The 14,619-nt window shown below is 49.6% G+C and overlaps 1 protein-coding gene across 1 annotated transcript; it reads right to left on the bottom strand.

The window, feature by feature from the left end:
* Positions 1 to 2,497: 2,497 nt before the first annotated feature.
* LOC122383303 (protein bicaudal D-like) lies at positions 2,498 to 14,232 on the bottom strand. Its single transcript, XM_043369594.1, has 15 exons — positions 13,853 to 14,232; positions 8,973 to 9,113; positions 8,535 to 8,759; positions 8,079 to 8,216; positions 7,688 to 7,793; positions 6,947 to 7,122; positions 6,363 to 6,581; positions 5,996 to 6,124; positions 5,630 to 5,867; positions 5,320 to 5,459; positions 4,963 to 5,115; positions 4,410 to 4,617; positions 3,919 to 4,127; positions 3,440 to 3,635; positions 2,498 to 3,223 (listed from the first exon to the last, which is right to left on the bottom strand). Exons 1-14 carry the CDS (start codon positions 14,057 to 14,059, stop codon positions 3,522 to 3,524), a joined length of 2,403 nt encoding a protein of 800 aa, XP_043225529.1. The 5' UTR covers positions 14,060 to 14,232; the 3' UTR covers positions 2,498 to 3,223; positions 3,440 to 3,521.
* Positions 14,233 to 14,619: the final 387 nt, after the last annotated feature.

The raw sequence follows: 14,619 nt of genomic DNA on the forward strand, positions 1-14,619 counted from the left end.
TTTTTTGAATATAACGGGAAAAATCTCAGTATGAGCGGCCCGGCCCGGCCCGGCCTGTAACGCTTTTGAGAGGCTTATATCTCATCTCAGCAGCCGCTGAACCGATTGGCCTGCGGTCTTTTTTGTTGGGTAGCCCCATCCCTTCTTCCACGTAATCGACTACTTTTGATACATCTCAGTGGCCGTCGTGGCGCGTGCCACGTGAGAAGTCAAGGGTGTTCTGCAAAAGTAATGATTTTGAGAGGCCCATATCTCAGCAGCGGCTTGAGCGTTTGTCTTGCGGTAATTTTTGTAGGGTAGCTGCATCCCTTCTACCAAAGGTCGGATACCCTTGATCTATGTGAGTGACCCCCAATGCACGTGCAAAATACATAAAGAAGAGGTGCCAAATGTGTTCCCATTTCAGTAACTCGGTAATTACTGGGGCGATTTCGAACCAATGATGGACAATTGACATCTTTAACCGGCCTTCGATAACAATGACTCCTATAACTAGGATTGGATTGAAACTAGGATCCTATAACTAGGAGAATTGCGACTTCGATAGTGATAACGCGATAAACATCTGTTGATGACTCGTAAAGCGATGACGATTCAATATGAAAACGTAACAGTGCGAAGGAAAAAGTATTTTTAACGCCGTTTACTTCAGCCGTTTAAGCAACATTTTAACCTTCCAGGCGGTGGGGGGTGGGGGGGGGGAACATGGGTTTAGTTGTATTCACTTCAAATAGGTACATGAAAACGGCAGCACATACATTCATTTATTCGGCACATATACAACGCGTTGCTTTTAGGTGTCATTGAGCCATCTAAGCTCTGAAATAACATCAATGTATGGTCGAGCTTACGACGGCCACTTACTACGCGAACACAGAAATTGATAAGCTTTGTATGCGCTGGAGTTGGGCTGCACCATGTGAATACCATATTTTGACTGTACGATCTTTATCTCATACGATCATTGGCGTACGATCATTTTCCTTGATGATCTTTAGCGAATACGATCTTCTGTCCATACGAGCATTATGTCGTACGATCTTTATCCATTACGACTTTTTGGCATACGATCATTTTCCTTGACGATCTTTAGCGAATACGATCTTTTGTCCATACGATCATTATGTCGTACGATCTTTATCCATTACGACTTTTTGGCATACGATCATTTTTCTTGACGATCTTTAGCGAATACGATCTTTTGTCCATACGAGCATTATGTCGTACGATCCTTATCCATTACGATATTTTGCATACGATCAACTGCCTACGATCTTCTGCCATACGATCTTCTGCTTTACGATCTTTTGTCCGGTTACCGCCGGCACAGTATAGCCACAGGCGCGTACTACTAGCGACACCTATGGGAGGAGATTCTAACTAGCCTGGGGCGGGTGTGGCGGGACAGTATAGCCACAGGCGCGTACTACTAGCGACACCTATGGTAGGAGATTCTAACTAGTCTGGGGCGCCGGGCGGGTATGGCGGCACAGTATAGCCACAGGCGCTCCTGGCTGGCGACACCTATGGTGAGAGAAAGAAACTAGTCCTAGTGCGCGGAGCATGGCGAAGCAGTATAGTTTGCAAAATTACTTTACTACTCAATATTCGTAGCTCCAGGCACTAATGACAAGCGACGCTATTGTTTATTCTGACATGAATAGAAAATATCTGATACCTGCTTAAATCCAAGGATGAGCTATCTAGAGCGAAACTAAAATATGCATTAGCCACAAACAATTAGCCCGGTCCCGTAGCTCAGTCGGTAGAGCGTTGGGCTCCGCGTGGTGACAGCGCGCGTTCCTGGTTATAACAGTCCGGGTTCGAAGCGCGACGGGCGCTTGACATTCAATGTGAGGGGACCTGCCGTGCGCGGCTATGTGCGCACGTTACTTTGTACTCCAAATTATGCCATAGAACCGGAATTGCGCGATCGGAGGGTGGAGGGCAGCCGGCAGGGTCAACGCAACAAGCTTCGCTTAGCGGGGGCTCTGTCCTTGAAAATCCTTCCATTCAAAAGGTTCAGACAAAATTTATTTTAAAAAAGAAAATAATTCCTGAATTTTAATAGTTACCCCTGCCGTTGTACAGTTCAGGCGAAGTTAGAGCGGACAAAGTAGGTGACACCCATAGACCTTGGTAAATCGGCATTTAGTGGAACAGCGTTACCCATGACAACGATATTAGAAGAGTGTCCATGGAGAGTACGTCCCCCAAATTGCGAGTTTCCAAGCTTATGCTGCAACCGAACGCCACAGTTTTCCTCTGGGATTTTCCGTTAACGCGCGATTTAGTCTAGGCCACCAGAGAAAGTATATAGGCTGTTAGGCACGGGTGAATTCGCAGCAAGAAAATTACTTCCCATATGCTGCTGCCAGTGTCATCTCGGGTCGACATAGTCGGTGATGATGCTTCACAATCCCACTAAAAGCAGCACTGTGGAGTGTGGTGGCATCAGCTTAGCTACGCTTCAATGTACAGCATCAAAACAAAATACCGGATAAAGTATTTTGACATACTTTATTAAAGCGCTGTTATGCTACACGTATATCAGTTACATTATATTGTCAACTTATGTCGGACATGATTGTCTCATATTATGTAAACACAGAGCACAGAGGCGCATCTAAAAGATAAATATAAAACAGATTGCCAGCTGCCTGATTGCGGGACAGCTGTGGTGAGCTGCGATCCACGAGCGCATAAAAAACCAATAGATGCCTAGAGCCACCGTCAACCAAGCCGTCACCGGCATGCAATAAATACGAGGCTGCGGGCGCGGTTAGCTCATTCGTTCAGACACTGCGCTGCCAGTCGAACACACGGGATTGGCGGCGCTCGCCGACGCCCCCGGCCGCCCCGGCGCCCCGCTGAGCGCCTGGACGGTTTGGCACGGCCCGCACTGCCATCCACTTTGTACACACGACCCGGGCGCGGCGGACAGCACCGGGGACCGCTCCCCGGCTCAGACACAACAACGAGGGGACGTCAGACCGTAACAGACACACACACACCACCACAGAGGCAGGCCGGCCGTCCACAGAACGGACACTGACTGCACGAGACGGCAGTGTGCGCCGCACCGACACACCAACACGAGACGCAGCCAGTATTGCATCGGAGGCGGTCGGCCGCGCCGCGCGCCCAGCTGCCTTTGGTATTCACTTGATCCCTCGAACGCGCCGCGCTGACCCGTAGGCGCTCACTTACCGCGGTTAAGTACGGGGACCCGCAGTTGCTACTGTACACGAACCCCCAACTCTAGCCGTCTGTCCTGTCCAGCAACAACCGATAACATTGATATCGACTGCCGGTCCCTGTACAAGAGCAGCTGAGGTTTTCAGTGCGTGCCCTCTGACAGCTTATCGTTGTTCCCTGTGAGGGTGCTGGGACGATTTACTCAGGGTCGCTGTACAGTAACAACTGCGGGTCCCCGTACACAGACCGGCCCATTGAGTGGCCTACGGAGCCCGGCAAAGGCGCACGGGGCCGGGGACGGACTACATCTGGGCACACGCGGGTCAGGGGTCCCGCCGCCCGTAGCCGCCCGCCTGCGGGAATCGGCCGCCGCCGCGGGACTGACCGCCCCGCGAGCGGCCCCGGTCGCCGCCGCCGAAACGACGCCAGCTGTTGTCCTGCGGGACGGAAATGAGGAACATAATCGTCAGATTTTACCCAGCAGCAACTGAGCTTCATAACTATTTGCGAATCAAGGTTGTAACAAATAAGGCGTGGTAACTCACAAGGTTGGCAATAAATAAGCCCATGTTTACGCAAGTTTTTACTCATCATAGTAATTACCCACCCTAACGCTATCTCATCCACTATCCCGTGACCCAGACTGTCCAAAACCCCTCTTTCTCTCATCTCCAACTGAAAGACGTCGCCCACACGTCACTTCTCTCGGCCATCACTGACCTGTCCTCCGCCGGCGCGCGCCGGCCGCCTCTCCCTGTCCAGTTCCAGATCCTCCAGTTTCTGGGTGAGCGTCAGCTTCTGCTGGATGGCCATGCGGAGCAGGCTGTTGAGCGTCTTCTTTTCCTCCTCGCTGCTGGCCACCTGGCGCTGCAGCTCGTCCACCTGGGTGACGTACTCCTCGCAGCGGGCGGCGAACATGGCGCGCAGACCTGGGCAACAGCGGAAGGAGGTGTCAGAGACAGGTCAGTCGCAGTGGTGGTCAGGGTGGTGATAGGCTCGGAGCTATCTCTGTAACATCGTATCCTCACCAGTCAATGCTTGAACCACCAAGAATCTGTTAACTAACGCTAATCAAAAGGAAAACAGCCAATTTACCGACGCCCAACCTGGGCTCGCTCGACACCCGTCACATTGCTGAATCCTGTCCAGCCTCAACCACAACCCAGCCCCGTCAGAGCCTTACCAGGACCCCATCCCGCTGCAACACTCACTGGAGAATGTGGCGGCGTCCTCCTTGAGCAGTCGCAGCTCGTTGCGCAGCTTCATCATGGTCTCGCTGACGATGGTCTTCTCGTTGACGTACTTGGACTTGAGGTTCGCCAGCGCCACTTCGGCCGTCTGCTTATTGGCCTTGAGCACGGTGCGCAGAGTGGCGATCTGCTCTCGCTTGGTCGACAGCAGCGACTTGAGCTTGATCACCTGGCAGATAGGGGCAGGTAACATAGGTGAACAAAGTCGAAACCGTGCTATAACGATCGCGCACATCCAACTACAAGAGGGTGCCACACAACTATAAGCGCACATAAATCCGGCCATATTCTGCATCTAAAAAGGTTGCCGTCAAGTATCCGGTTGCCTCGCACTAAACCATCAAATCTTCGATGAAAAAAAAACACGATAAAACGGTACCGTCATCACATCGCACCCTACCATCTTCCGATATACCCAGAGTCACCAGTTACCCGTCGAAAATTTTCGCCACTAATTGTTATGTCCCCTCATCTCGTCCCAGGAAGCCCCCTATCTAACACCACACACACGCACCTGTTCCTGAAGCTCCTCGACCTGGAGCTGGTCGCCGTCCCCGTCTCCGTCTGTAGCTGCGGCGCGCGGCCCGGTGCCAGTCTGCTTGCTGGCCTCCATAGCGTGCTCGACGGCGCGGCGCAGGTACTTGACCTGGTCCGTGATGGTCTCCATCTGACAAGTAACGAGAAGATGGGTAGATTAGGCAATGGTCGATGCATCAAAACACAGTGATGTACTCGTCAGCGGCAAACAGACAGCAAAGTGACAAAATAACTTGTATGCCGAGGAAGAAAAAAATCGCGGTCGCCACGCCGTCGCTCGCAGCATATCCTTCGAGCACAACGGGGCAGTGATCCAGTGCGCCAGCGCTCTGACCTGTTTGGCGACCTGGGTGGGGTCGGCCGCCTCGCCTTCCTTGAGCGGCTTGGCCACCTTCAGGGAGCTCATCAACTGCTCGAACTTGGTCGGTGCGAACGAGTTCTGCGGTGAGCCCTCCCGGCTCGGGCTGCTCTCGCCTGCCCGGGACGCAAAGCAACAACGTCAAGCATACAACGTCCGTATGAGGCCCTTGGGAAAGATGTAGTAAGTCATCTGAACTTGACGAAAATATGTTCAAATGCAAAAGCATCTGTAACCGGAAAACGTTTTGTCCATACACCTCCCTCCTTCGATACCCAGTACCTACCTAGGTTTTTGACGTTCTGCATGTGCTCGAGCATGACGCGGTGCGGCGTCTGTCCGTTGGCCAGGCAGACCTGGTGGTAGAGCTGTGCCAGCTCCTCGCTGACACCCATCAGCTCCTCCTGGCTGCTGCCCAGCGTGGCCTGGGTCAGCGCCGTCAGCTGGCTGAGCAGCGACAGGTCCGACTGCAGGTCCGACACCTTCGACTCCGACTCCGACAGGCGGTTCCGCAGCGACGACACCTGACGGACGGAGGGGGACCGGTGAGAACAACGAATATCCAGCTCTAGCGGGATAAAAGCACACCACCAGGCTCCGTTCCCTACAGCAGCCTAAATACAGCAGACCGCAGCTCCTGGTATCCAGTTACCTCGTTTCTGAGCGTGACGACGGCCTCGGACGAGTTGCACTCTGAGGCCTGCATGTCCCTGATGTCTGTCTGCAGTCGGCTGATCTCCAGCATGGCCAGCTGGTGACGCTGGCGGTGCTTGTCCAGCACCTGACGGACAATGAGCCGGGGTCAGGGGGAGACGACGGGCTCGTACGTCGATAGTGGGAGTTGGACTCGATGGGAGAATTCGTCACTGCGAATTCGTTCAGTGACGAATTCGTTCAAAGTTGACGCCCAGAAGGAGCATCGTGTAAGAAGTTACTATATCACGATATCGCATTACTATAGGTATCGCCACTAAACGTTCTCCCTCTCCAACCATACGATCCGGCCGGCTCTGACTGACCTGTTCGACCTTGGCCAGCTCCGGTGAGGGAGGCGCGGCGCCGACGGTCGGCGGCAGGCTGTCGCCCTCCTCCTCCTCGTGCAGTGCCATCAGCGCCTCCACGTGGGCCACCAGCTGAGCGGCGTGGGCGCGCTGCGACTCCAGGTCGGCCCGAGCCCGCTCCAGGCTCTCCTGGTTGTCCCGCAGACTGCGCGTCAGCTGAGCCTTCTCGGCGTCCGCCTGTAGGTGTCAGAGATAGCAATGGTCAGATGGGGGTGAGGGGAGGTCATAAATGTCGCCTTAGAAATGAAAACCGTAAAATTATAAGCAAGACAAGAGTCATAGCAAGGTGGAAAGCTGGAGTAGGGGAAAAACATATAATCGAGAAAAAAAGTAATGCCTGCATTCAGTACTCACAAACCATTGCTCAACTTATTTGAATTCGCTAGTGCGTAATTTTTACCTATCAAGTGGGAAGAAATAAACAGGAAAGCCAGCAGGCCCTGTATCGTCCCATGAAAAAATCAATTAGCTGTCACGAACCAACCGTAGCAAGATAATAAGCAAATGCCGTCGGAAACGAATCATGTTCCGCGGCGCCGCACCTGTTCGAGCTGTTTCTCGAGCTTGCGCAGCTCGTTGAGGTGGATCTCGGAGAACAGGTCGCCCACGTGGCCGGCCGGCTTCTGCTGTTTGTCGGCGCTCGAGTCGATGATGTCGGCCTCGAGCCGCTTCAGCGCCGGCTGGTCGTCCTCGCCCTCGCTCTCCGTCTGAGGCTCGCCTGTGAACGGTCGGATGCAGGTTAGCCTTTGGTATAACTCTCGACCTGAGGTCATCTGAAACGGTTGCAGGTGGTCACCTGCAAAAGGCGAATATCGTGCGTGCGAAGTTCGCCTGGCGATGGTAAAATGAATGTAAAAATAACCTAACATGAGCACAGATAGTGCAATAGAATGTTGTTTGGCGACAAAATTATCAAAAGCATATCAAACATCACCAAGTACTTTATCAATTAGGCGAAGTTGACGTCATATCGACGATGGGGCGAAGGCCTGATACTCTATGCTGTTTACAGGGCGCATGGCAGCTTTGTGAACAGCACAAAGGCAAAACATCCACGTAAAGACGATTACGGCTCAAATTGCCCCTAATTCTCAGCTGAATCATATGAAATCACGCCCGCCATGACACACCATTTCCATCGAGGCACGACACCGATTGCAATCACACCGGCCCAGACACGACTCAACGCTGGGTCCCTGCGCGCACAGGGTCGGGACAGGTCCGGAGAGTTCCGGAACACGTCCCGTCAGCGACGGAACACTGGACAGCGACGGGAAACTGACCCATTCTCAGGGTGGACAGCGCCAGGTTGCTCAGGTTCAGCATCGATTCGGAGTTGATCCGCTTGTCCAGCTCCCGCTTCAGTGCGTACTTGGCCTCACGCTCGCCCTGGCACAAACAAAGACGTGTTTTCTTTCTCAGTAAACTGTTGACGTGCGATGGCTTGTGGGATTAGCGTTAACATAGAAATAAGCCTAAATCCAACAATCAAATGACATTAGTTGCATGAGAGCTCACAACTCTGGCACAACCTATGCATAGCAAATGGCATGGCAACGGCAGGCACTGCTGAGGTCAGCTGACATAGTAACCAGACATTGTAGCAGGCATCGTTTTAACACCCCTCCCTGAGCTGGCCGACTCACTCGGAGCCCGGCCGCCCGGGCGTCTCACCTGGAGCGCCTCGAGCGCCTCCTCCATCTGTTTCTCGGCGATCCGTTTGAGCGCCGTCTGCTCCTCCACCTGTCCGTTGAGCACGTCCACCTCCTCCAGCAGCCGGCGAGCCTCGTGCTTGGCTGACTCAAACTCCACCTGGACGGCAGGGAAAGAGGAAGGGAGAGGGAGGCGAGCAGTTCAGTGGTGAGAACGAAAATATGCGACAAAGTTGCGATCTTGGAACGACTGTGCCATCCAAGAACCGCTATGCATCGCTCCATTTCGGGTGTTCGCACATTTTCGCTACGCAAAACAAAAACCATCGTACGTGGCATATTTTGAGACAATTCTGAGCCCACGCCCATACCTCATACGCTAATATACAGCACCAGCATCCACAACAACCATCTTGATCGCAGCAAGTCCTTCCACAACAGACGCTCCTCACGCCGCTCTCCCACACCCGCCGCGTACCTGTGAGCTGCGGAGCGCCGACACCTGCTTCTGCAGGGTGATATTCTCCTCCTCGAGCTCCGAGTAGTCCTGCAGCAGGCGCGTCTCGCGGTACTTGAGGTCCTTCAGCTCGGAGCGCAGGTTGCGCCGCTCCAGACTGGTGAGGTCGCGGTCCTTGCCGAGGTCGTGCAGCTCGCGCTGGGCGGCCTCCTTCTCGGCGAGCAGGCGGGACACCTCCTGGCGAGCCTGTGCGTGGGGGCGGCGCCGGGCGTCATGGGGAGTATGTCATACAGCGGCGCATTCCGGGCAGGTGACATTGGACAGCTCTACAAAAGGATACAAGTACAGAACACAAGACTTCCTGCCCATCCTGTCACAATAGCTCCTGATCAAAACTTGCTGTGACCCTAGTCACTGAGTTCTGATCGCCAAGGCGCCCGTTCCTCCCGCATCGCTCACCTGGCGAGCATCCATCTCCAGCTCCAGGATCTGGGAGTTGAGCGACGTCTCGCGGGCGTGCGACTCGGACAGCATGCTCTCCTCCTGCTCGATGCCTGAGCGGGTGGACTGCTCATGGCTGGTTTGGAACTTGGCCAGAGCCTGCAAAATGAGAAAAATAGTGCTGTAATTGGGTGTTAACTGGCTTCAGGAATGGGTACAATGATTGGATTCAAAAGATGACAAATATGAAACTTTGGATAAACAACCTACAAACACTTTCAAATGAATTTACAGATATACTTTGTCAGAAGTAAATCAGCAAAACTACCAATCACAGTTAGAAAAGTAGTTTCTAAATTTGTAAAAAGAAACAATTTTGTTTAACAAAAAATCAAGCAACAATAATCAACTCTTTTAGCCAAATAGCAACTGAACAGATATGCTGGAGCAACCACTAAATTTGCATAAAGTAGTGGTCGATGCTTTAATGGCAAATGAAGAATTAACATATCTAGCCTAAAAAAAATGTCTAAAGTGATAGCTAATGAGATTCTTGGGCCAGTGGAGAGGGCATTTCCTTTGTTTTGGTTGCAAACCATAGTCTATTGATACTTGTACAACTATGAAGTTTGGAACACAGGCAGTCTTGACTCCACAGGGTTTAAGCCACTGCTGTAGTTCTTTAAATTCTGATCATCACATGTTTTTATTTCAACTGGTTCTCAGAATCAAATATCTTTAAGAGCATTCGTTAAAGAGAAAACTAAATTAAGGCAATATGAGCTGAGATTCTCGTATGCCTAATTGTTAGCTTTAATGTTTGGCAATACATTTTTTTATTTGAAGCTAAGATTTATCATTTTACATGTATTGAGCCCTTATGAAGTGCATCTTTTGTTAACTCTTATATTTCTGATTGCTTGCTTATATTTCTAATCTGATTGCTTACATATTTTAATTGCTTTCTAATCCTTAAATGTTCAGCTTGATCCCCTTGGATAAACTTTCAATTCCTTTTTGTTAAACCTAATATGATTTACCTACTTTCTAGCTATTGCAAATGAAAAAGCTTAGTTGAGAGAATGATGTATCCACTGCTGTGAATGTGATGTAAAGTTATGGTAAGTGAACTTTAGCTAAAAGATCTACCTCATATACATTTGAACTCTATACTATAGCCTCAAAACATGGCTTAAGATCTTGAAAAGGCAGTGCCCCCTAACCATTATCCAAGGCCTCCCTTAGTTGGCTTCCCTGTGCCTTGCTTTGCACAAATTGCATAAATTTTGGGCACTGCTGAATGCTGGAAGGTGGAATACCCCTCTAGCCTGTGAATACAGGCTAGAGTATGTATAGTCAGGTGTAAATACTGGAAAGCTAGTTTATGCACAATATAATTTAAAATTACCAATTCAGTTTTAAATTCCTTCTAAATAATGAACATGTGGAAACAGCCAAACAATGAAAATAATGATTTATTGAAGGCCAAATGGGTACCGTAAAATGGGGTGTTAAGGGACAGTGGGGTGTTAAGGGACAGTTGCATGGGAAAAACTTTGAGTCATGTTAACTTCCTTATTTGAGAAGGTTCAATAAAAACTTCAGTGTGGTAGTTGACACTGTTTTGCTCTTAACCATAGGACAAAATGGTATGGTTTTTCATGCAAGTGATTTGGTTCAAAAATGGATTTGAAAATCATGCTACATTTTCACAAAATTGAAACATCTCCAAAACTCTGTGTGTACCACATAAACTAGTGGGTGTACAGGGAAAATGAATGCATAGGTGTATTGTCAAATGTATTACACATGTTTCCCAAAAAACTTGTGCAAATCCACCCATTCATTCATCATCCTCTTCCTCTTTTCTGGATACATGCATATTTTGAGGTGGATAGGGACAAAGAAGAAAAAATAAAAAAATAATATAAATATAATTTCATTAAGTTTTCTTTCAGTAGGCATGGAAAACACCAAATTCCACATAAAATGCTGGCAAGTTCATGCTTTTATCTCTAACATATCTTAAGTTATGTAACAAAACATCTCACACTCTCTTTTACAATGATGGGTCAATGGAGACTGATGTAGGTAAAAGTGATGTCATCATAAAAAGGCTAAAACAAAGAGGGCAACATAATGACAAGTGACTAGCTTCAACATGGGTTTTTATTGATGACAGAAGATTACTTTTTGGTTCTGTTTACCTTATAATTAGCACATTTTCCACAAGCGTAAACTGCATTACACGTAATTGGCTAAAAAGGTCATTAGTGGTGAATGAACCTGACTTGTTTTGTGACAGAATATGCAAAACATTTTAATAAATAAAGTGTGTGCCCTTCCACACCCTAATTGTGGGCATTTGATGACCATTTCTTGGAATAATATAGGTGTCCCTTAACACCCCACATTGGGGTGCTAAGGGACAGTGATGAAAAGTAATAAAAAATAATATGCAGGTATAGATCTTAAAAACTTTAATGTGGCAGGCATGTAAAGCACCAAATTCCACATAAAATGCTGACAATTTGATGCTTCTATCTCCAACCCTTCTTGAGTTATATAACAAAACACCTCAAAACTGTCCCTTAACACCCCATTTTACGGTAGGTAGTATATGAATGTTGAAACACAGAGAACAGGGGCGTAGGCAGGGGGGGGGCACTGGGCCATGGCCCCCCCCCCTTGGGCGCCGAAGGCGCCCTTTGCGATTGGAGGGCGCCGAAGGCGCCCTCCAATCGCAAATGCAATTGTGATATAATCGAATCGAAAAACAATCGCGACTGGAGGGCGCCCTCCAATCGCGAATGTGTTTACAGGGAAAATACGGATGGAGGGCGCCCTCGGAGGACGCCCATTCCAAATACGCCCTCCAAATACGGTTGGAGGGCTCCCTCGGGCGCCCTCCAACCACATTTGTAGGCTGTAGCTCTCTATGTAAGCGTAACGGTGGTCGCCTATGTAAGCCGCTGTCCTGTAAATAAGCGCCCTCTCACCCGAAGGCGCCCTCCTGTAGGTCGCCACCCTGCTACACATTGCCGCCCTTCTGCTGATCGGCGTCCTCATAATTATTGGCGCTCTCCTACCTATTGAGCCCTCATGTGAAATTTTGAAGGCCGCCTTTCTCCCTTTTGGCACCCTCTTGTTCAGTGCCGCCCTCCTACCTATTGGTTCCCTAGTCCTTCCTGTTGAATGTTAATCGGGGCCCTTCTCCTATTGGCGCCCTCGTGTAGATCGCCGCCCTCCTAACCACTGGCACCCTCCTGTTGATCACCGCCCTCCTATCCACTGGCACCTTCCTGTTGACCAGCGCCCTCCGCACAGACGCCCTCCTGTTCGTGTCATCCTCTTGAGCAAAGGCGCCCTCCTCACCATTGCCACCCCCATTTTAATCGTCACCCTTCCGCTCATTGGCGACTTCCAGTTGATGACCGCCCTCCCACCTATTGGCGACCTCTTGTTGATCGCCACCCTCCTATTGGTGCTCTCCTGTTCCTCGCCACCCTCTTACCTGGTGGCGCCCTCCTGTTGATTGTTGATCGGCGCCCTCCTACCTATTGGTGCCCTCCTGTTGATCGCTGCCCTTCTATCCATTGGCGCCCTCCTGCTGCTCGCCAACTTCCTACCTATCGGTGCCCTACTGTCGAAACTCGGGATGTTGATCGGGGCTCTTCTACCTATTAGTGCCCTCCTGTGGATCGCAGCCCTTCTACCTATTGGCAACATCCGTTGATCGCTGCCCTCCTATCATTTATTTACTCCTTTGGCATGTTTTTCAACTTAGTCGTTCTATTGCACATAGTTGATGTCTTGCCTGTGAAAACTGCCACAAATGAACGTGCATTCAGCACAATGAATGAAGTATCTATACCTACCAAAACTATCTACGCTCTACGATGCATAAAACACGTCTTTGGTCTTAACGGATTGATCCTACTTTACGTGCATCATGGCATCTATATGGATTACGATTAAGTATTGTCAACAGGTTCGGGCGCAACAGCAGGCATCTGAAGTTTCGGTGATTGAAACTGGTTATGTGGGTACACTGTATGCATCTGTGAGAAGGCTATGAAGGCTGGTCTGAGGTAATTTGGATGATGTTTACGCATCTCGCGCTCCGGTATCAATCCGATACGGTGATCTGGTGCGTAGATATGCCACCGCCAATAAACTTTTATACATCGACACCCATGAGCCAAGCTTTCTGTACAGTTTGTGTGGCAGCGGCCCGACCAAACCTTAGGTATTTTTTACACCTTCAAATTTGGTAAAAGAGCGAGAGGAGCTTTGAACAGTGATCGTATAAAAGGCGTGCCTAAAAAGCGGAGGAAAAGGTTGTTTTCAAAAATTTCGCGCGCCTTCGGCGCAGCATTTCAAGAACACTTGACCTTTTGTGACCTGGAGTATAAAGAATACACACGATGCAAAATCAATGCAGCACGACCTATACGAGGTTACGTAAAAAAAAACTGGTGGCATGGTAAAAAACGCCTCCCAACCCCCCAACCCCCACTGAGCGATTTTTTATCTCGCGACCGTATGGCGCCCTCCTTGGGTGAGGTGGCGCCCTCCAAACCCTTGGCCCCCCCCTTCGCGATTTTCTAAATACGCCGCTGACAGAGAACAAGATGAGGAATGAAGATGTTGCAAGCATTGTCTCCTACCAAGTAAGATATAGCTGATATGTATTGAAATATTAACAATACTGATACGGGCACACGTCACGGCTCACTTCCACACATTTTGCTGGAATTGAAATTTATGAAGCATTGTTTCTGATGATCTTACTGCATTTCAACACCATATACAATAAAATAATTGAACCATTGGGCCTGGATGGCCTGCAAGATCATTATAACATCACAGATGCTCATTTGCATATTGATACCCACCTCTCTAGTGATAATGAGATCATGTTTGGAGTTTTCATAGGCTGCCTCGAGTTCTTCACATCGTTTGGAAAGTGCCTCCTTCTCTTCTAACAGTGCAAGACCATACTGAGCTGACTGGATCTTGTCACTGCTGGCTTCATCGAGTTCTCTCGTCAGTCTCTCGATTTCGGCTCTGAGCGAGGCCACGTCGTCCATTGCAACCTCCATGGTTGTCTTGATTGTCAAGTCTCACATAAAATACATGTCACAAAAGATGATGAATCGATTGCTTGAAACCGACAGCTATTTCGAGTTAGAAAAAAAATAAATGCTAAAATATCAGGACGGCAAGACGAGGTGTCGGCAGCCACCCCGACACCGACACCGCCCATGAATGTTATCATCGTTGTCCCCTATTGTTATTCGCTGCGCGTTGAACGTCTCTCTGCGCTAGAAGTGTCCTCATTGAATAGTGGCGAGTAATAGCACCCTAGAGATGAGCTAAGGTGGGCATTTTGAATCGATAATATTTTTATATTCACAGTTGACTCTAGCATGGATTAGAGATTAGTCTATAGAAGCAGGTGGACCGTTTACACTGGTTTTCACCACTTATACAGTCTTGGTGGTTCACAGAGATCTATGAAAAGGGTCATGCGCTTGCAGGCTGGTAACGTAGTATTGACCCAGTCTTGACGTCGCCTTTAGTCGCAAATTGTTTGCTTGTTTTGAACTTTGAAGGTTCGGCACAAGTTCGGCAGTTTCCGCCTGACGAGAAGAAAACCTTT

The sequence above is a fragment of the Amphibalanus amphitrite genome, unplaced genomic scaffold, assembly GCF_019059575.1.
Source record: "Amphibalanus amphitrite isolate SeventyFive unplaced genomic scaffold, NRLGWU_Aamphi_draft 000160F_arrow, whole genome shotgun sequence".
Classification (NCBI taxonomy): Eukaryota; Metazoa; Arthropoda; class Thecostraca; order Balanomorpha; family Balanidae; genus Amphibalanus; species Amphibalanus amphitrite.